Source organism: Carassius gibelio, chromosome B17, assembly GCF_023724105.1.
Source record: "Carassius gibelio isolate Cgi1373 ecotype wild population from Czech Republic chromosome B17, carGib1.2-hapl.c, whole genome shotgun sequence".
NCBI lineage: Eukaryota > Metazoa > Chordata > Actinopteri > Cypriniformes > Cyprinidae > Carassius > Carassius gibelio.
Window position 1 is genome coordinate 9,292,996 of NC_068412.1, and position 22,753 is coordinate 9,315,748.

General features: G+C 40.4%; 1 protein-coding gene across 2 annotated transcripts in view; it reads right to left on the bottom strand.

Moving 5' to 3' along the window:
- Window positions 1-2,440: 2,440 nt before the first annotated feature.
- ttbk2a (tau tubulin kinase 2a) overlaps window positions 2,441-22,753 on the bottom strand; it is a 21,111-nt gene continuing 798 nt past the window's right edge. Inside the window, exons 2-16 of one of the 2 annotated variants that reach the window (XM_052581307.1) lie at window positions 21,710-21,854; window positions 20,707-20,854; window positions 19,051-19,124; window positions 18,475-18,615; window positions 16,952-17,056; window positions 16,764-16,829; window positions 16,563-16,655; window positions 16,347-16,472; window positions 16,110-16,267; window positions 15,797-15,998; window positions 15,496-15,707; window positions 14,883-15,393; window positions 10,503-10,826; window positions 7,489-8,372; window positions 2,441-3,747 (exon numbers count right to left, since the gene is read on the bottom strand). In XM_052581307.1, the coding sequence (XP_052437267.1) occupies window positions 3,303-3,747; window positions 7,489-8,372; window positions 10,503-10,826; window positions 14,883-15,393; window positions 15,496-15,707; window positions 15,797-15,998; window positions 16,110-16,267; window positions 16,347-16,472; window positions 16,563-16,655; window positions 16,764-16,829; window positions 16,952-17,056; window positions 18,475-18,615; window positions 19,051-19,124; window positions 20,707-20,854; window positions 21,710-21,778 (3,558 nt within the window). In that variant the 5' untranslated portion in view covers window positions 21,779-21,854 and the 3' untranslated portion in view covers window positions 2,441-3,302. The remainder of the gene's footprint in view (window positions 3,748-7,488; window positions 8,373-10,502; window positions 10,827-14,882; window positions 15,394-15,495; window positions 15,708-15,796; window positions 15,999-16,109; window positions 16,268-16,346; window positions 16,473-16,562; window positions 16,656-16,763; window positions 16,830-16,951; window positions 17,057-18,474; window positions 18,616-19,050; window positions 19,125-20,706; window positions 20,855-21,709; window positions 21,855-22,753) is intronic. The other variant, XM_052581308.1, reaches the window with a different exon arrangement.

Here is a 22,753-nt window from a genome sequence, read left to right on the forward strand (position 1 = left end):
ACATGCTCTGGTAAATCACCAACCAGATCACATCCTCAAAACACATAAACGCATATAAACCAGTTGAGGATTGAGTAAGTATTCAAACTGTCTCTCTGTAAGTGCTGATATAAAGTTAAAAATGGGTAATGAGGTTAAGAGAAAAACAAACATGGAGTCCCTATTTACAAGCTGACAGTACTTATCAGGTTATAAACTCCTGGTATATGAAAACTTAAGCTGTGTTTATTGTACATGGCAGCGTTTTGTTATTTTTCTGTAGCTCATGCAAAGAGTTGGCCTTCTATGGGAAGTGGAAGCTATATTACAGCATTGTACAGGCGGAGAAGGAAGACGACTGTGTAACTTAATGTTCCAGTCTCTGAAGGGAATTAGCTGCATGCTTTTTTAAAATAGGTATTATTCTTTTTTTATGAACTCTATAACATGTAAAACTCTGATTTGATTGACAAATGCCAAATAGCAGCCAAAAATGCTGAGGTTCTGGAATGTAAACTAACTTTTCTTCAGTTTTGTTTGATTGGATATGTCGTGTGGCACATATAATAAAACTATACGTTTAATCAGTGATAACTGGCAACTGTTATCATTTCAGAACCCTTCCCATGAAATAAGAAATTGTAAAAGTATTGCAATTTTAAAACCTTCCCTTTTAACATTAAGTTGACAGAACTCTGATGTCATATGCAAGGTGAGTGATTTTAGATTTTAGATTTCAAGACACACAGAGAGAATTTGCTTGGAATCTGTAAAATGGATTCACAATGGTAAATGTTTAACAGAGCTAAGAGTACGTCAATCATATTAGTAGCTGAAAGCACAAATCACATTAACTAAAATATTTATATTAGAAAATGCACGATGGGGGTGGGGGGGGGGGTGGGGTCCAGTATTAAGTATAACAGGCATAGTTTATATGAGGGCCTGTAAAAATAAGTGTGACTTGTATGACATTGTGTTCTGCATGAAATAGTACATAGCTGCTGAACACCAGAGGCTCTACAGAAAAGGAAAATTAACACACAGTTAGTGTCTTCAGTTTATGAAAGCTTGACACTGCTCTATACTCTATATTCCATTTCCAAGCAAAACTTCTTTAGGCACGTCAAAGCGCAAGAACACTTTTTTTTTTTTTTTATGATTGTTTCACTGGTGACCATTTCTTGAAAAACTCTTCCTCTTGCAAACTCAGTGAGGTCAGAAACTGTCTATGCAAGTACAAGCACATGGTCCAATCGAATACAGGCATAGTTCACCCAAACATGAGAATTCTGTCATCATCTACTCACCTTTATGTAACTCCAAAACCTTTTTTTCCTGCGGAACACACAAGAAGATCTTTTAAAGAATGTTGGTAACCAAACAGATTTGGTTAATCAGTGATAATACATGAACGTGGGTAAATGATGACAGTATTTTTTATTTAGGTGTGAACTAACACGGCAATATTCTAACTCTTGCTCCACTCATGATATTAGTTGAGCTAAAAATAAACTTTTAAGCCCAAAGTATACAGTATGCTTCGTTTTTATATGTGTACGTTAGCGTATGCGTACAGTCCAATGCACAGCCTTTAAAAGTAAACTCCATTTGATAGATAACGCAAACATAGGTGCATCTTAGTCCAGTGTCTGCACTACTTTTCTCCAGAAGTTATTATAACCGATAAAAATATATTTGTACTCTTAATTTAAAGATGCTGCTTAATCTCATAACTCCTTACACATACGCTTCTCAATGCTGGTGTGTTGTTGTTGCAATCACCGCTATTTGCTTTTTTAATTTAGGTTAAGTTTAATTTTCTACTGTGAAACAGCGGCCAGTATGGCCTACTTGTGGAACAATGGAATAGTTCCAGACAAATTCAATATTGCATTTGCGACCCTCAATGCACATGAGGTTATAAAAATTGGGTGGCGCGCATACAGTACATGTGTAAGTTACTCTACTGGTGACTAAATTTGCGTCATGCACACGGTTCACAGACTCTCGCGTACAAACAAAAACCAAAGTATACTTTGGGCTTTACAGTCTAAGAAAACGAATGACTGAGATTTTGTTTCAGAGATTTCGAATGCAACATGTTAATTAGGGCTGTCAAAAAAAAAAAAAAAATTCAAATTTCAAATGCGTTAACTGGTGCCTAATATGCGATGACGATGTATCATTGCATTATAATGTTTTATTAGCCTATCCAGTTGAAGCCACTAAATGTGTCGCTGGTGTGTTGTTCATTAAAAATATTGTGGAAAAAGAGAAGATCAATGGGGAGAAGCTCTTGTTTACATCAAAACTGAAACCGCACGTTTCGCGCATTTTCTAGAGGGACATCTATTACCGTTGCACTCGTGTCTCTCATCAAGAGAGAGGAACGTGTAGAAAGCCATGTAAAATGAATGCAAGTTCAACTTTGAAAAAACATATCTCGAGACTTTATGCTGGGTGGGTGGGGGGAGGGGGGGGGGTTCCCCCATCCCACTGCATCTCATATTTTTAAATGAAAAAATACACTGTTGTTTAAGTAACTTAATTAATAATTGGATTATAAACATTATTTTAAACAGTATGCACTTTTTTCACAGATGGTTATGTTATTTATTGCTTTGAATAAACATTCATTGGTAGTATTTTACTCTAGACGCCCTCTCGTGGCTTCAGGAGAAAAGCCAAATGCTTTTTTTCCACCCTAAACGAAATTATGCATTTTAAATTTGAATATAATATGAATATGAATAAAAGTACAAAATGACAAAATTTAAATTAAGTTTTCTAGCCATTTTGACAGCCCTAATGCCAATTAAAGCATTTCAGTTGCGTACAATGTTTCAAGGCCATGTCTAAGTGCTGACAGTTCCCAAAGCACAAGCACAAAAAAGAGTTAATGATGGCATGATCTATCAGTGTACCTGCCACTGCTCAGAGAGGGCTGCAATTCATCAAAGCCCAAATAAATAATGTAATAAATACTATAGTACAGCCGATCTTGATGCAAAACTCATGTAGATCACGAATACATACAATCATCTTCATGAAAGCTCTGGAATGTTTGAAAGAAAAGAAACTATAAAGTACTAACGATCCAGCTAATCACCTTCATGTATAACCTCCCATGTTCTAAAAGTGACTTCGGTGTTCCCAAAAGCCAGCGTGTTAAAATTGAGGCTACTGATGTAGAGAAAGCAATGGAGCTGCTGATGTGCGAAGGAATGAGAATCATATTTTGTTAGCTATTGTGGAAAGTTTCACTTGCTCACAATTTCACTCGTTCACATCTTCCACTAGTGTCTGAAACCTGTGGTTGACTATCTGCTCAGCTTGTTTGAGCACCTGACCTCACGGATGCCGGCTTTGCCCCGCTGGATGTGTACGGTGACAGAGTGGGCCTGTCTCCCACAGCCTCCTTCCTGCGTGTGAGGATGAGAGCGGCGCAGAGGAGGTGAGCCCGATGAACTGGGAGGAGAACGGCTCCGGCCCAGACAGCCCCCACGGTGCTCGTGGCGGGACGGGGAAGAGCTGACGGAGCGCTGTAGTGAGGAGGAGCTGCGGGGGGAGGCGCTAGAGCTGCGCTGGTGGAGGTGGTGAGCAGCCGGGCGACCGCTGAACGCGTGCCTGGTGCTCATGTGCTGGGGAGAGGAGCAGCTGGGGTGTGGAGAGTCACAGGGCGACCTGGTGTGCATTAGCTGGGCCAGACAGGTCAGCAGATCTGAGTCACCGGTGCTGCCGGCTCGAATCCTGTACCGCCTTAGCCTGGAGGAGAAGTCAAATGAAGTCAAACTACGCTATAGCATGCAACTGATAGAAAATAACAGACCTGATAAACGTTTACGATCAAAAAAAGGCTTCAGCTACTGTCTTGTAACCATCGAGAGCTCTTTAGCAACCATTAATCAATTCAATCAGGTACCACTCAGAACACCTTAGCCCCATCAGTTTAATGTCTAGCAACTTTCCAGGTGATCTACTGGGGTACCAGGTGGAATGCCAGAAAGTTGCTAGGGCGTTCTGCTATGACACACAAAAAAAAGGATCAGTCATGGCATAATACTTAGAGAGTCGTAACTGAAGGTTGTGGGTTTGAGTCTCGGTACTGGCAAGGACTGTAAGAGGTTACGTAATAAGTTAGTTACGGTCACTGCTATCCCTGCTTTATGCAGGCACAGTGGGCTAGAGCCAGCCCACTACAGAAATAAACAAAGCCTAATAAGTTGCCCTCTTCTGGTGAATAGCATGTGTTAAAAACTGCTAAGATTTCGAAAACATTAGCAGAAAATCAAACTATGGTGGATGCTGTAAGTCAGTGGTTCCCTACCACGTTCCTGGAGGCCCCCCAACACTGCAGGTTTTCTCCTTAATCAAACACACCTGATTCAGATCATCAGCTCATTAGTAGAGAGTCCCAAGACCTAAAATGGTTGTGTCAGACAAATGAGATGATATGCAAAATGTGCAGTGTTGGGGGCCTCCAGGAACATAGTTGGGAACCACTGCTGTAAGTGAACTGTTCTGTGACCTTTGACCTGGACATCTAACACTTACCAGACTCTGTCCTTCGACTACTGAATATTTTTGACAATAAAGAGATTATTTATGTGGTAACTGCATCCATTTCAGTTGTATAATAACTGTTTTCCCCAAAGTTATAGTAGCTAAAAAAGTATTTATAGTAAAACAGATATATTGTTGTAGGTTAATAGTGTGGGCCATGTGAGGGCTTCCTGGGGGCTAAGTGCAGGGCCAGTGCTAAAGGTCCAATGTTTTGCTAATGAGCAAATTCTCAGTGGCCCTGCTCTGGCAGCCCAATGTGGGCCCGTAAAGGGCCAGTGCAGGCTTGTTTGCACGGATGTGATTGCAAAATTTATTCTAGGTAATTGCTAGGCATTAAAGGGTTAGGTCACACAAAAATAAAAATTCTCACTAATCGTCATTCCAAACCCATAAGGCTTTTGTCTTCGGAACACAGATTAACAAATTTAAGAAATTTAAGAGCATTCTGACTTGGAAAGGCTTGATAACAAAATCTGAGTATTTGCTGATATCGATCCAATAACAGCACAGTTTTTTTTAAATCAATGTAGAATTTCCATATCTAAATATGTAGGTCGATCATCACTCTTTTGCATATTACACACAATCTACTAAATATAGACAGTTTCATTATAAAGAAAAATAACAAATAAACAAATAGATATAATCATAATCTATGACAAAAAACTATTATAAACTAGGTTAATGGATAATTCAGTAGCACAAGTTACTCTAGAAAAATCATGAGTGCACAATTGTATAAAATCTTAAACTTTTGCTTAAAAACCCTTTAACTGCCCCACCAAGAAAAAAGCATTAGAAAATTTTTTTGTTTGCATTTCTTAACTCCTTATGTCATTAGTTACCACACTCAATGTATTTTTTTTCAACACGTCCCATAATTTGTAAAATATCGGCCTCTACCAAATGGTTGATATGTCACTTTATGGCAAAAGTACCGGAATTCATACACATACTATGGAAATCAGAAAATATGAACTATAATGAATGATCAGAAAGTTATATTTCTCAGCAAATAGTACATTCTGACAGCAGAAAGGATTATCTGAAAACATTAGCTTAGCTTTTCTACGTTTACCATAAAGTGACAAATCAACCATTTGGTTGAGCAGGCAGTTAAAGGGTTAAAAAAAATCATTATTTAGTGGATTACAAATAAAAGTGAATAAGTTTAGGACTGAATCTGGTAAGCCTAAGCCCCTTTGAAACTGCACGCTGGAGCCGGAAAATTGCCGGGTTTCCTTCTGTGTGAATAAAACACGTCCCGGGATTGATTCCGGGATCGATCCTGGGTTTGGGACCTAGTAACTTTGCCGGGTTCAATCCCGGAACGAGCTCTGTGTGGACAAAAGCCAGAACTAATGCCGTAAAGGGTATGGGCTAAAGGCAGATCAGCGCTTGCGACAAAAAAATATGTGCAAACTGTAATGAAGCAGAGATCATTAATTCCTCATTTTCCGCGCTTTACAGGTTGTGTGTGAACACACGCACATATTCCCGGTAATCACTGGCAGTGTGAAAAAAGCAAACTCTAGCGACCCGGGAACAATTGCCGGGACACAATAACAGAGTATTTTCCCGAATCACAGTATGAAAGGGGCTCTCCACAGATATACTACACAGAATAGTATACGCGCTATATCAGATTTTGGATCGCTCTCATCTGACCAATATCCCGATCCAGCAGAAAAAACAAGTATCAGAGCAATACCTATTTCCGACCCTGCATAAACAGCAACGCAACTAACACGTTCATGGACCAGAAAGACAGTAAGGACATCATTAAAATAGTCTGAGTGATATCAATGGTTAAACCTTAATTTTCTGAAGCTACAAGAGCTACGAGCTATGCAGTAGCTGACATCCTGCTGTAGAACGTCCATCTCTTTTAGTTCATCTTCTGAATATTCTGGTTCAAATAAGTAATGCTGGGCAAAAAATTGCAGTTCATTCTCTGTTTACGAAGATGTAAACATGTTGTGTTATCTACAGCATCTTACTCTGCAGCAGCGCAGTGTTCCTGCATCGACAGCACTACATATAGACATTGTGATCCTCTCATGAATGTGCGTCAAAGACTGACATGATAGAGAAGAAACTGTTGATTATTTTTGTTTTGTTTACACACAAAAAGTATTCTCGTAGCTTCATAAAATTAAGGTTGAACCACTGATGTCACATGGACTATTTTGATGATGTCTTTACTACCTTTTTGGCCCTTGAACGTGGTTGTTATGTTACTGTCTATGCAGGATCAGAAAGCTCTTGGATTTCATCAGAAATATCTTATTTTGTGTTTTCTGAAAAGGAACGAAGGTCTTACAGGTTTGGAATGACATGAGCGTGAGTAATTAATGACAGAGTTAAAATCTTTTGGGTGAACTATCCCTTTTATAAAACATTCTGGATATTTGCTTAGGTGTTCTTGGTAGTAGACAGAAAACTGACAGGAAGCTGATAAGTTGTTTATAGCAGCCCGAAGAACAGTGCCATGTTTGGTGGACATACTGTACTCCCAAAGTTCTTAGAGGTAAGTAAGAATTTTGTTTTTACGAGAACAGTGGTTTCCAGTCCTGGTCTTGGAGAATCCCAAAACTCCACGTTAGATGCCTTCCTATTTAACACACCTGATTTAATTCATCAGTTCTCCAGGACCAGGTACCACTGGTCTAGAATTTCAGATTTTTTTAGGTCAAGGGCAGTGGTTCTACATTCATGGAACTCAATGACCCCCAACACTGAACGTTTTATAAGCGTCCCAAATCAAACACACCTGATTCAACTCATTGACTCATTAGTAAACACTCCAAGTACTCAAATGTGTGTCAGATGAGAAAGACATTAAAATGTGAAGGGCCGAGATTGGGAACCACTGGTCTAGGGCTACAGATTCTGACCTCGTATGCACAATAACAATATGTTGGCTATATGTTTGCTAACTACCTTCCATCCATTGTGGAGCGGCTAGGAGGTTTTCCTGATGGTGGACGGGGCATGAAGTGTTCAGTAACGGCTTCCGTGCTCGTTGTGGGTGTGATTGGGCGTGGTATCTTGCTCTTCCGTAAAAGTGGACTAGAGGATGAGGACAGTGAAGGAGCATCATCTCCATGATGATCAGAACGAGAACCCAGAAGTGATTCTTCATCTTGAGAGCGTTCAGAAGAGACAGAAGAAATCTGGTCCCGCTGCACGGCAGCCACGATTACACGCCTGTCAGAGGATAATGATGGGGAACCGGAGGGTGAAATAGGAATCTGGTGAACCCTCCTCTGCAGCAACTTCTCTTTAGCAGATCCAGTCGGTGGATCTAGTAGGCTAGATGGTTCTAACACTGGGATACGGCTGTGCCGACGACTGGGGTCTTGTTTGGGAGCAGAAACTGGAGAAGAAGTGCCGTTTCTGGAAGGAGCATCTTCCTTTCCCTCCTCCAGAGTGCACTGGTTGTGTTCGACAGAGCGTTTAATGATGGGAGACTCCCTCTTGGGGTCTTTTAGCTTTGGAGGCTGCTCGTTGCCATCTCTCTGTGTGTCTGAAGGAGGTGTTAGACAGCCATTCATGAGAACTGGGCTACGCTGAGAGGGAGGTGTGCATGGAGATGGGACCAGGTTTGGCACTGGGCTTGAAGGTTTCAGAGAGCCATTCCCATTTAGCAAAGGATCCCCCTCAACATTAGAGGGGCTGGTGGGCTGGAAGGCAACCTGCTCCTGTGGGGAGTTGATGTCAGCTGTGTTGTCATGTGGATGCATCTCATTGTTGCCATTTTCAGTATCACGTCTCACGTCAGATGCAGACTGGGAGGACAGAACAGAGGGACGCTGAGCTGTCAGCTGAGAGGGGAATAGAGAAAATTAGCTATAGGTTACATAAATGTTCATGTCCTTGATGTCACCTGGGGGTCACAAATTCAGGTTCAGTCTTTAGATGAATGCTTGTATTGGTAACCAAACATGCTCGCATGCAGATATAAACTGTTATTTGACAAACCACACACAACTTCTTTATGTTAGTGGAAAGATAATTTCTATAAGTTATAATATCCTTCATACCAGGGCCTGTTTCATAAAACAAGTTTACCAACTAAGCCATGCTTATGTCAGTTAGCCTGACTTGTTGTCAACTGATCTGGTTCAAAATAAGTCAGACTAATTGAAATAAGCCTGGCTTGTTTGGTAAACTTATTTTACGAAACAGTCCCCCGGGGTGTCCAGTCCTGCTCCTGGAGGGATAACGTCATGCAGAGTTCAGTTCTAATTGGTTTCAAAACAGCAAGCTGGATGTTTCTAATAAAGGCCCAAGTATACTTCACTTCCGTGTTCCATTCTGTCTTGTGCACAGCCGCATTCACACAACTTTCAAAGTATACTCAACTGTGGATGAGCGCAGACGAATGAGTTCAATGCATGCACAGTACCACCTGCTTGACTTGCACTGTCTCAACATTCACCTCGCACATGCGGTGTTGTACGCGCACAGTCTGTGCGGTCTCAAAAAAAATGCCTGCTTGTGGATGTGGTGTGCAAATTTCTGTGAGCCCTCCTGACGACAACAATGTTGTAACGGTGTGCAGACGCAGACAGCTGAAGGATACTTTGTTCTTAATCCAGAAAAACTTAATTAACTGGTTCAGGTGTGTTAAATTAGCCTGGTAATACCAGACTCTGCTACTTCACTTTGCTTCGTAGACAGAGTCTGGAATGGCATAATAGAGAAGTGTTTTCTCTCTCGCTAGGGGGCGCTTGTTTGAAGTTTAAAATCATTGGTTACCCGTAATCCAATCAGATACGTTTAGTTATGACGTATGTTATGCGCCTGTACAGCCGCATCGAAGCACAGACATCATGCATCGAACTCAAATCTATGATTGAACTTCCACTGTAAACCTGTTGTTAAACACTCTTCTTGTTCTGGCTTCAGTTTGAAAAAGAGTTGAATGTTCTCCATAACAGAGCGAATTGCATCCCGTGTCTCGTTTCCCATTTTCGCGGTCGTTTCGGTTTTCGATTTCTCTAACCTACAATGTAAAACTCGGTGCTTAGCATCTACGTCACGGCTCTCAGCCCGCCTTCTGCTCGTTGATTGGCCCGGCTGTTTCCAGACCGGTGGCAAACAGAAAGCTCTGACGCTGTATCAGACTAAGTACAGAAGTGAAATGAAATTGAGCGGAAGTAGGAAGTCTGACGTAGTCAGGCTAGTGTTAAATTAGGGTTGAAGCTAAACTTTGCAGTACAGCTGCACTCCAGAAGCAGGACTAGACATCCTGAATGAAAACCTGACTGAATTAAACAGGATAAGAGATGGTTAGTCACATATTCAGAGGAACAAAAACACATAAGCCCTGTTCCAAAACCTAGTGACTGATTTGGAACTCTCTAAATAAGCATTATTTCTGTATGGCACAAACAACGCACAAAACTATATTTCGAAGCAGAGGACTTAACTAACAACTGATTCCCAGTTAGCATGATGCTAAGCTAACCCTCCAGGAGCAGAATTGGAAACCCCCATCATAAACAATACAATGGAAACAAAAACTACTATATATCTAAAAAATATATAACCTGTTGTACAATGCACCAGGTTACAGTTGTTTATTTACACTGCAAAACACTAGAAAGCCTACTTGCTACAGTTAAAAAGTCTATCCCAGACAATCCTAGGACGCATGTGACTAGGTAGACCCAAACCTAGTTCACTAGGTTTACCAGGAACAGAACTATTAACAAAGTACACAGTTTTAAGTAAAACCTTGACAGAAAAAAATGTTGGGCATGCATAATGGACAGAACAGTATTCCTGGGGTTCTTTGAGGAGAGAGCACACATAAAACTAAGGTCAAATACAACAATGAAAATCAAGTTCATACAGAACACAGGAAGCATAAGACTGGAGAGACGACATGTTTGGTGGGCAGAGATGGTCGAAGTTATGGAAAGCACGGAATGGGAGAGCCTATTCACCTGCTGAAGCTGAGCGCGGGTGATTCGTATGACTGAGGGGAACTTGGTATTTGCAGCAGTCGCTGGAATGGCAGGAAGTTTCCTGCGTCCAGGCGATTGGGCAGCACGGGGCTGGGAAGGTAGTGGCAGCCAGGCATGGCAAGAGGAAGTGGATGAGGAAGGGTGGTCTGCAGATTGGCTGCGCTGAATCCCAGGCGGGGCGCGCTGGTGGAGGGGGTCCGACAGGGTGGTCAGGAAGGTGAGCGGGCTAGGGGAGCGCAGGAGCAGGGGGCTGCACGTCCTTGCCACAAGCTCCTCAGGTTGGGACGCAGGAGAGGTGGGCAGCTAGAAAAGGAAAGTGGGGAACAGTGAAAGCGAGGCGAAGAGCGTTTAGTGAAGTGGATCAGGTGAGCCAGGGGTGGTGAATGGGTAGTGAAGTTGGAAGAAAAGTACAGTAAAAGATATTAAAATAGCCCAAAAAAATTGTTGGAGTTAATAAAAAAAAAAAAAAGAGGCAGTGAATGGTTATGTCTGTAGAAAGAATTCACTGACATCTTCCAGAGACCGCAGCACTTAAATCAAACTTGCAAATGGTCAGTAATATGCTTGAAACTGCAACACTGTAATAAATGAAGCCAGCTTTGTGTGGTTTTACAACACTCCTTCCACAGACAGTGTCCTAACCTGGGCCGTGAGGACACAAGAGCTCAGGTAACAAGATCGGCTTAGCTCAGACTACCGTAAGCTTACATCACAGACCTAAAGGGTGAGCGGTCTGTATCTCATTACTGTGGCTGACAGGTGAGCTGCCCTCCGAGGCCACCTTTATCCTGCTGACACTTGTGAGTGTGACTTAGAAAGTGTTAACCTTATTTACGACATCAAGAAAAGAACAGTAGAAAGGAAACTTTCATGAGGGCTGTTTAAGTGAAAAAAATACTAATTACTTTAATGTATACGTTTTTTTTAACTAACACATAAATCAAAAAGCACAGGAGATTAATGGGATAGTTTAACTAAAAATGTCAATTTACCCCTTGATTTACTCACCCTCAAGCCATCCTAGGTGTATATGACTTCCTTCTTTCAGATGAATACAACAGAATTTATTAATTAAGATGTTTAAAAATGTCCTGGCTGTTCCAAGCTTTACAATGGCAGTGAATGGCTGGTGGTATTTAATAGTTCAATAAAGTCCATCATAAAAATGCTCCACACAGCTCTGGGGGGTTAATAAAGGCCTCTTGAAATTAATCAATGCATTTTTTATGAACAATATCCATATTTAAAACTTTATAAACCATAATAACCTCTAACTGTTGTATGTGTGTACATGAGAGAATAGTGTTCCAGCGGATGACAAAATGTAGGTGTAGTGTAAGAATATGTAAGTCTCACAAGAACCAAGTTTTGTTTACAAGAGCAAACAAAGCAAAATTTCCTTTGTTTAGCAAAGAAAAACCAGCCTCCTCTTGACTTATATCGAAATTAGGGATGCACCGGTTGACCGGCCGCAAATCGGAACAGGCCGGTTTTTGCTTAAAATACGCAATCGGCAATGGTTTTAAATACATTTTTTATTAAAAACCAAATTTAAAAACTAAAGCAAATACTGAATGTTGATTAAGAAACATCTTATTGAATGTGTGTTGATTGTGTTGTGTGGACTGTAGAACTATGCAGTTATTGCCTTTAATTTCACATGATTACAGTTAATCTTTTCATTTAAGGCCAGTTCTATGTAGTTTCAACCCAATACAAAAACAAAAGCTAAATGCTGATGTCTGTATCATCTATGTTTGTACTGAATGAAGGCTAATTACTGTGCAGTTACTGCTGTTAATTTCAGATGGTTACGGTTATTGTTTTCAATAGCCAAAAGCCAGTTTGGCCTATTAAATACTAAAGAAAAAAAAATCGGAAATCGGTATCGGAATCGGCCAATTTGCTTGTAAAAAATCGGTATCGGTATCGGCCATGAAAAATCATGATCATGCATCCCTAATCTAAATTATCATACATTTTTTCTTTACAAATCCTTGTTTTGTACTTTTAATTTGTGACCAGTGTTTTGTTCTCTTCTCTGCACTTCCTCGTTCCTCACTTCTCACACGTCATCTGCTGGACACCACTCACTCATGAACGTCTGTACATAGTTACCAAAAGCTAGAGATTATAGTTCACATAGTTTTAAATATAGATATTTTTCTTATAAAAAACATTGACTCACTTCAGGAGGCCAATATTAACCCCCAGAGCTGTGTGGAGCAATTATTTATGATGGATGGACCCACTTTATTGGACTTTTGAATACCAACACCCATTCACTGCCATTATAAAGCTTGGTAGAGCCAGGACAATTTTTTATATAACTCAGATTGTATTAGTCTGAAAGAAGAAAGCTATATACACCTAGGATGTCTTGAGGGTGAATTAATCGTGGGGTAATTTACATTTTTGAGTGAACTATAACTTTTAAGTAACCTTATATTGTATACCTGTAGCAAACACTGCACCTTACACACATGCATTTAATCAACTAGTTTTTTTTTTGTGTGTGTGTTGTTTTGTATATGATTAAAATGTTGCCAGGATGCTTGGCAAAGTGTTATCTCATACTTCGTTCCTGTCTGGCTTGATCATGTTTGTATTTGTAAGAGAGAAAAGGTTTTATATAAAATATTATCGTCTACAATATAATATGTGTGAAAATTGATTTGTACTACATTTCTAACTACTAGATGGCACTGTCATCCTACTGTTCAGGTCCCCTTTGGTCACAGTACCGATAAAACCTTCCAAAAGTTGTCTTGATAAGCTAAAGCATTGCCAGGATAGAGCCTCATGTTATGTTTGGCACAGAGTTTCCGCTAGAAAAAAATGGTGCCGGTAAAAGTGACCGGCAGAGGTTTCCTTTTCCGGACATTTTGATGATATGCCAGTCAAGTATCGCCTCTTAATTAGTCAAGGTGAGGAAAACTGGAGGCAGGCTATGTAACGTAAAAAATGACATAATCAGGCCGCCAAATGCAACATGTTTATTAGCTTAACTTTCAAATAGACGGAAAAAAAAACATTTTCTACTATGGTTCATTTCTTCATTCGGATCTATTTGCGATCCATTCCATTCTAAACAAACAAAGCATATGTTTCGTCCTTGTTTCATTATAGATTAAGATAATAATTCATAAATGCACGCATAATTATCAGTGAACTTGATAAAAGTTGCAGATATGTTTTACATGCATGCACAAACAAATGCCTTTCAACTTATGTGTGCAAAATTCCGAATGAAATGAATATGCAGCAATTTGTACAAATAGAGATTCTAGGTCTACTATACATGTTGTAGACATTAAATAAGCTTATTTAGTTTAATATTTGTTAAAATATTATAATGTTATTTTTTAATTTATGTTGATTATGAAAAGTGAACCGCATGAGTAAGATAAGATGCGCAATATCGAGAGACATGGAGCGGGTCAGACATGATTTTGACCACTTAATTAAGTTTTGTTTAGTAGAAATACTTTTTTGAAGTGAATTTCGTTTTGTATAAATTGTATCTTAATTTTAATATTTTTTTTTTATCAACCAATTGCCTGGATTTAATACATAAGAAGCAAATATAGCAGACGACAGGCCTAATCATGCAGGCGCCCTCGCGGCCACTTGCATTGCTAGTGAACTGGAGTGCATCTCATCCTAATTTAACGAAACTCAGCGTAGGCCTCACAGACATGAAATATATCTTGAAATGTCTTTTTAACAATTTAAAACGAATTTGCTAATTACACATTAAATTCAGGTAGGCTACTGAGTCGCTGTCTTCAGTGCCCAGAAAAGCGCTGAAACGGAGATGAAAGGGGAACTCGTTTTTATTTATTTATTTTTTTTTTTTTGGCTTATTTTAACTGGCCCATCCAGTTTTCTGGAGGCCCACCTACAATCAAAATCCTGGCGCCGCTAGTGCTTCGCAGCGGTCTGATATCAAGAAATAACAGACCGCATTCCTCATTGGAATTCAACCAAGCCATGTAATAATGTTTAATAACTTTCGAAAGAGCATGTTCCTTCATAACATAGCCAAAGTTCGGTGTATTTTTGCTTTATACATTTTAGGCTTATTCTCAAATCTCAGATTGTGTTAGGGGGGGCGGGATTATTAGGCAATTTTATTCGGACAATTTGACCGGAGAGATTTAATTTTGTCGGACATTTCATTTTTTTTCCGGCCAATGTCCGGCAATTACCGGACAACGGAAACCCTGGTTTGGCACCTTTGTCGTAACTCAAGAGCTGTTTTGAAACCTTTTCTGAGTATAGGTGCAAAGACCATTTGACCAAATTTTAAATTGTAGACAATTTAGCAAAAAACTGCATTTTGGAAGCCATAGTCACCTGTGTGAGTGCTCCTTCAGCCAGTGCCTCACCAGGGCTGGTCGGGGTAACAGGAGGTCCACCAGCAGTGGGAAATACACTGAGCTCCAACCGATCCATCCTTTGTGGGCCCTGGACTGTGTGAGGTCTGTGGGCACCTACATGTACGGGACTAGGAGTGGATTCTTTATCTGGTGATTCATCCATTGGCTGCAAAACTTCTGGCTCCTCTTCACACTCATCAGATGGGCTACTAGTGAGTTTAGGCTCACGACTTGGGCTACTTCCTGCTGCCTCTTTGAAGACCGGCAGGTCAGAGCCTTTCTCTACCATCACCCAATCATGCAACTCAACATCTTGTAGGCCTGAGCTCAGGTTTAGAGCAACAAAGCCACTGTTAGCTGCACCGTCGCCCTGTTCAGGAGATCCCGGTGAAGCAGGCTTGGGCGAGCCACCACCAGAGCGGAATTCCTCGTCATAATGCCAAACACGCTCTGTGTGACCTGCCGTACCAGGTGGCTGCTTGCCAGAACTGGTCACAGAAACCAAAAGAATGCACACTAGGTCTTCAGAACATACTGAATAATTGCTTAACACTTGAAAGAATTCGAATTTGAGTGTAGGAGTCACTTACCAGGCCTCTACAAACCGCTCAGTGTTGGGTTTGGGCTCCAAAGTTAGTCTCTTCTCCAGCTCAAAGCTATGGATGTTGCGCAGTTTCCTCAGAAGAGGAGTATCTCTATCTGAGGGCACCACCTCTGACCGGATTCGCACTGGTGAGCCAATGCTAGGCCCGGCATGGGGGCTTTGATTGCCTTGGTTGCTATGCTCATCATCGGTTCCCATCTAAAAGAGAAAGACAACAGAATATGAAACCGCCAAGAATAGACAAAGATGTCTAGGATTGATTCAGTCCATGGTACGTATTCTGGTACCTTCCAGACAGCAGGACAGATTTGGTTCCGGTTGCGGTCCAGGCCCTCCCAGACATCAGTCTCCTGGTTCCTGAGAGGAAGGTTCGGAGATCCAGGCAGGTTCTCGGGCCGAGCATTGTCCCCATCACTGAGCTGCTCATCTTGCAGAACTTCATCTGTGTTCTCCTTCAGATCTCCAGGCAGCTGTGAGGCATTCACAATGCTGGAAGAAAACAGAGCACCAGAGGACTCTTCATGGTGATGCCACTACTTGGAAAAAGCAAATGTTTGAGAGAGTTCAACCAAATGAAAGTAAAGCAGTCACTTGATTTACCCCATCTGAGCTGGTGTGAGGCGCGTATGGTGCTGTGGCGTGTTTGCTGCAGCGGTGATTGTCAGTGGGCTATCTGAGCTCATCTTTTCCCAATCATACGGGTCATTTTCCAGTACATTGTAGGTTCTCATGCTATTCTCAAAAACGGTCCTCAGAAGCTAGAGGGGAAAAAAAGTTTCACATGAGATTGACCACTGATAGATATTTCATTGATCTATTAAAATGTCAATTTTTTACCTGGTAGTCAGGTTTGGTAAAGTAGTCCAAATTGCTGATGTGCTCCAGGAAAACACTGAATTCTGGGGGCAGGTGTTTCAACATGAGCCGATGATCGTATGTCTCTTTTAACTTCCCCACTTGCTCCTAATGCATAAACACACAAATCTCATTATCACTTCCCAACAAACAAGAAAATGCTTTTCCCAACACCTCTTCTTCCTGCCTGATCAGCACCTTGTCTTTTATCTTCCTCCAGGGGAGCTGCCCAACCAAGAACTCCACCAGCATGTAGAACAAAGACCACAAGTCATCATGTCTTCCCATTTCCTGTGAGGGTAAGACCAAAACAAAGCGGATATGACCAGAATAATCCTGGTAGCTGAAACATTATCAAAAACAGCTGAGACTGGGCAGGAACAACAGAGGGATTCTTACCTTGTTCTTATGGGCATTGACTGAGGCGTATCGTACTGTACCCCTAAACCCTGCAACAGGACGGGGCTGAGAGAGAACAGAATCGTACAGTACATATATACATAAATACCAGTGACAAATAAATTATCACAAACATATAAACAAGTGCAGTCAGAAAGACTACATTAGAAATGACTATTGATACTGACCGGTCTGACTTCTTGGCAGGAGTTTGTAAATTGGCGCGCCAAACCAAAATCTAACATGTAGCAAGTTCGACATGTGCTAGGAAATTGACCCATGGCAAAGTTGGACTGAAAAGAGTGTGAACAAGTGAACATTATAAAAAGGCTTCGATATTTTGCGTAAGAAGTACATTTTTAAAGGTGCCTTAGAATGCATTGATACAGTATTTGTAATCTGATGTCCCCAGAGTGTGTATGTGAAGTTTTATCTCAAAATGCCCCACAGATAATTTTATATAGCTTCTTGAAATTGCCATTTTTAGAGTATGAGCCAAAACGCACTGTTTATGTGTATGTCTTTTTGGAATCATAAAACAATGAGTGGGTGGATTTTTACCATTATAGGCCGGTTGTTTTCACACACTCCAGCCACACAACTGTGTTCAAACACCTTATTAAAATGATCTTTGCATTATATGGCACCTTTAAGCATCCTATTGTTATATTAAGTGTACTATTTAAGTATACTGTTATTAATTTACAACACAGAAATATGTCACACGTGCTGGCAAAATGAGTCACTATGAGCAAAATGCCAAGAATGAGTTATTATTTTGTTATTGTTAAGTAAATTGTCAGAAATGTTTACTTTTACTTAAGAGATAATAGATTATGATTGCATGAGTACTCGCCAAGACGGATTAAATACTTTTCTGTGTGTATGCATATATCGGGATCGCGTGCTGTCTGAGAGGCATCTTTGTGGGCACACTTCGGATGTGTCTGTCAGCACCAGTAAGAAAAGGGTTAATCCCCCACAAGACCCTCTTTTTTACTCACCTTCAAGGCATCCTAGGTGCATGTGACTTCCTTCTTTCAGACGAATAAAATCTGAGATATATTACAAATTGTCCTTCCACTTCCAAGCATTAATGGCAGTGGGCAGGCATTTTTTTTCAACAGTCCAAAAGTAGTCAAATAAAGTGCATCCATCCATAACAAAACGTACATCACACTTCTTCGGGGGGTGAGTAAAGGCCCCTGTAGCATTTCGATTTTTTTGTGTGTGTGGTTGTGGTTCACTTTCACACTGCCCTTTTTGCAAGTGAACCAGAAATTGTAAACAAAACCGCATGTGTGCTAAGTTGATCCATTCCTTGGTTTATCCATTTAACTGTACCAGTTCGTTTGGAACCGGACCGAGATCACCTCGTTTTTCAGCTGGGTCTCGGTATCGTTATTAGGTCCGCACCCAAGCGTGACTGCTGTATTCACACCTGCCTAAAAAATCCACACCAAGGGGGGAAACCAACTTGAGTTTGATTCAATCAAACAAAACAAGAAAGGTGCGAATACTTCCTTAATAAAATAATTTTTGTGAATACCTCAAATTTGACCAAAATGCACATTTTACACTTGTTTTCCCTGTAGCCTGTAATTAGCCCGTGGGCATTCTGACTCATTTTGCCAGCACGGGTCACAGATACATATTTTGTAATCACTGTAATTTGTTGTTGCAGGCAGTTAAAAGAGTTTAAAGATCTTACCGGTTTGATGTCACGGTGTAAAAAGCCAACAGAGTGGATGCTCTCAATGGCCTCCAGCATCTGCAGACCCAGTCTTAGTGTAGCGCTGACTGTGAAAGTGCCCCGGTTCATGCTCCTCCTCAGATCCGCTAAATTACGGCCCTGCAAAAGCCAAAAAAGGCAACAATGAATCATTTCAGCTGCAAACATTTAACTGAAAAACAGGTTTAATATAAAGTCATAAATAAATGCACAGACAGCAAAGTCTGAGGTCTTCAAATTCATAAACAGATTGCAACAAACAAAAAGACAAATCTACATCTTACATGCACGATTAAATGTATGTATATTGTAGCTAAGAGATACATTCACAGGTTAATTTTTTTATAGGTCAAACAGCTGATGTTGTCATATTGTTATTCACGACAAGAAAGAAATTTGATTTAACCATCTCTATTGTCTATTATTTATCTTCATAGCTTTCTACGTACAGTACATTACTGCACTCTCACATCAAAGAACATGATCAAAAATAAATTGTAATATTCAGCACACATTAATTTAGAATAAATGCACAACCTGTCAATCAGACCTCACCTGAAGCTCCATGACAACATAGTTAAAGCGATCGTTGCGGCCACATCCAACAAACCGACAAACGTGATCTTTTCCTGAAACACCGAGATGGCACTCCATTAGACTAGATATCATTGGAATTCATTTAATGGCAAGCAGTCATAAAGGAAGTCGTTTACACACTGAAGTCTTAAAGGTACAGTCGCATATAAGCCGATTTAATTCTAAAGATCGAAGAGGGGGCGCAAAATGATGTTTTGGTGCATGAAACCATGACACAAATGTAACTGGACTGCAAAGAGAAAATGATAAAAAAGTTTGGAATTTGACCACTTCACAAGACAAATAGTAAACAGTACGTTGGTTCTTTTCGCGTTCATGTGCTCCACTCCTCCTCCTCCCAATAATAATGAAGGTCTTTCCAGAGGAGGGGGGTTTATGGCTTTAGTTCAGTGCGGCTCAGCTCTCCTGGGACGCTCTCTGGGCCGCAGCAGCAGATCAGACTGGCTTCAGCCATATTCTTCTCTGATCTACTCCTGCCTTCTGCCCTGACACACCCTACAGTCCCCCGCAAGACCCTCTCTTACTAATATGCCTCTCCCTCGAGTCCTCTGTTATTCTGAGCGCTTTGTTGATGTTTATTTTCATTATGCGCAAAGTATTTGTATACTGAATAATGCTAAAAATGACATAACTATGTATGAAGAATTCAAGTAGGTTTGCATTTATTACTTAAAATAAAAAGCAACAGTATCATGCCATGTGTTTGTTTACTTCTCTGCTAACAGGGTGGTGAGTAGATGGAGAGATCTCCAGTTACATGTCTTTCCCTCAGGAAGAGATAAAACCACTCTATCCTATCATACAGTCATATTACAGCCAACATGATACAAGTACATTGATTTTTTTGGAAGATAATGGTGCTGTCATTGCTGGGCTCTGCTAATTGATTTGTTGATTCTTTGCCCAGAGGAAAAGAAGACACGGTTTAATTTCAAGCTTGCCTACTGATCCTTACAGTCCAAGAGGTGCTTAACAATCATTTTGCTCTATTCGTAACTATTAAGATTTTCTCTTTGAAACCCAAAATTCAGGGGTGCAAAACTATGTGAATTTCAATGAAGGAGACTGCATTAAACTTGAACACAGAAATGCATACTATACACAACCAGTAAAACTAAAACGAAAAAAAGCATGTAACATAATGATAAAGCAGTATTTACAGAAGTTTTTACCTTCAACAAAGTGACATCAGATACACTACCATGCCAAAGTTTAGATTCACTACGATTTTTTATGTTTGCATTTATTGATGCAACACATTTATTTTATCCAAAAATACAGTAAAAAAAGAGTAATTTGTGAATTACTATTATAACTTAAAATAATTGCCTTCTATATTTTAAAATGCCATTTAATCATGTGATTACAAAGCCGACTTTTCAGCAACTTAAAAGTAAGACTAAAAGAACAACATTTATTTTACAATAGAAAAAGAAAACTTTTCAGCAATTTAATGCATCCTTGCTGAATAGAAGTACTTATTACTTTCTAAATAATCCTACAGTCCCCCACACTTTTGAATGAAACTCGCTAATGCTAATTTGTAAATGTACTCAAGTATGCCACTGGTAAATGTATAAAAATGGCATTTATCTACTCTGCTTAATAACTTGCCTTGTAGTTTCTTCAGCACCGCCACCTCCATCTTCAGAACCTGTTTGGGTTGTTGAGCGGACTCTGCTTTCAGAGCCACACTGATGCAGTTCATCAGGTCCAGGGCCTCGTAGATCTCGCCAAAACCTCCACCGCCAATTTTCTTCAGCTGAGGCAAGAAACAAAGAACAGAGTGATATCACTGTATTATCTTTGAACTGAAAGATGAATGGTTAATTACAGATGATTAATCGTAGTAATTACTAGCAACTGAATTATCTCAAAATGTAATGAAGCCAATTCAGTTCTAATCCAACAGTTTTTGAACTGGTTTGAAATCACATCCGCATTAAAATAGGAAATGCATCTCAGTCAAAGACTAAAACAATAAATCTGACTGTTTTGGTGTAAAATATATTGAGTAAGGGAAAAAAAAAATCAATATAACTAAAATAATTGACATGACGCCTTTAAATGTTTTACAGCAATAATGCACATGTCCTCTCCAGTGCCATCACAGTATATTCTGCACAGCAATCACATTACATTTTCTATATTTTGATATTTATTTCTCTTGGCATTACATGTCCCTTTGTGCCACAATCTCTTCTGCACCCTTGTGCAACTTCCTTTTCCCCCTCAGATCTTCCTGTAAGGTGAAAAATCTGGTTTTCTCTGGGGATTATCCTCGGTTGATTCAGCGGCAGGCTTATACAACATGTTTCGTCAGAGGAAGCAACGTATTACTGATCAGTGCATTAAAGAAGCTGGTCGGTGTGTGTGTGTTACAACAGATGAACACACACTGCACTACGCGATCAGTGTGAGGAGTGAGTCACTACCTGCCACTATCTGCACAGTTACTAAAAACAGTCACACTCACACAGAAAGCAGATTTCTGTTTCTTTCAGAAGTCAGGATTTTATTTTTGTGAGCAACTGTCTAAATCAATAACTAGAGTGTCTGGTTATTTAACAAGCCAAGCACTACGCTGATGTGCATTAGATAAAACCTGCAGACTTACTACTTTCCATCGGTCCTTCACCAGAATGCCTGCTGACAGGATGTCTGTCTGCTCCTGCCCTGCGCTCATCCTGTCTGTGATCGGGCTCGTCCCCTAACGCCAGCGACAGGGGTCTGGGTCTGGCATTGGAGCCGTGTGGTGCCCACTGGAGCCAGAGGAGAGAAGAACATTGTGTTAGTATTGCTTGATGTACTGTGACAGCATTTACAATGCACAATCACTGGCTTCATAATCAGTAATCAAAACTGCAGAGTAACATTTTTTATATTTGATTGAGTGACGTGACATTCAGAATTCATGCTCTGCATTTAACCCATCCAAAGTGCACACACATAGAGCAGTGAACACACACACACACACACACTGTGAACACACACCTGGAGCAGTGGGCAGCCATTCATGCTACGATTTAACTAAGACAAGAGAATGGATATATAATGGGTAGCTCATATAATAGTCACTTTCAAAGCAAGCAGCTTTGTGTTGATCAACGTGCGAATTCACCACAAGCGCAATCTACATAGGGAACTTTTTCACCTTTACGAAACGCCTGATCGCAAGGATACTTTTAGAAATGACCGGATTTTGTCTGCGAAATTTTGCAGAATAAAAGTAAATACTGCAGCTCCTTTAATTAGTATAGCTACCTTCTCTCTGCCAGACAAACTAGTTCCAAAAGAAGCCAAAGCATCAAGCTTTGCGAGACAGCGGTCTGGAACAGCGTATGTGAGTGAAGCAGAACACAGAGAGTCCATTCCTGCACTGAAACATCGTCATCACCTTGATCCGACTCCACTCCGGGTTTTCCATGAGACACACACACACACACACACACACACACACACACACACACACACACACACGCTCGTGCCCTATGTTCTGGAACTTGGATAACACGGACAATTAGAGCCATACAGTGGAGCATACCAGCGATATGTCAATCTTGGGACATTATTTCACCAATCAAAAAAATTAATAAATTATAAAATAAAAAAAGGCTCTTGTACTCGTTAGTTGCTTTGGATAAAAACGTAATGCAAATGT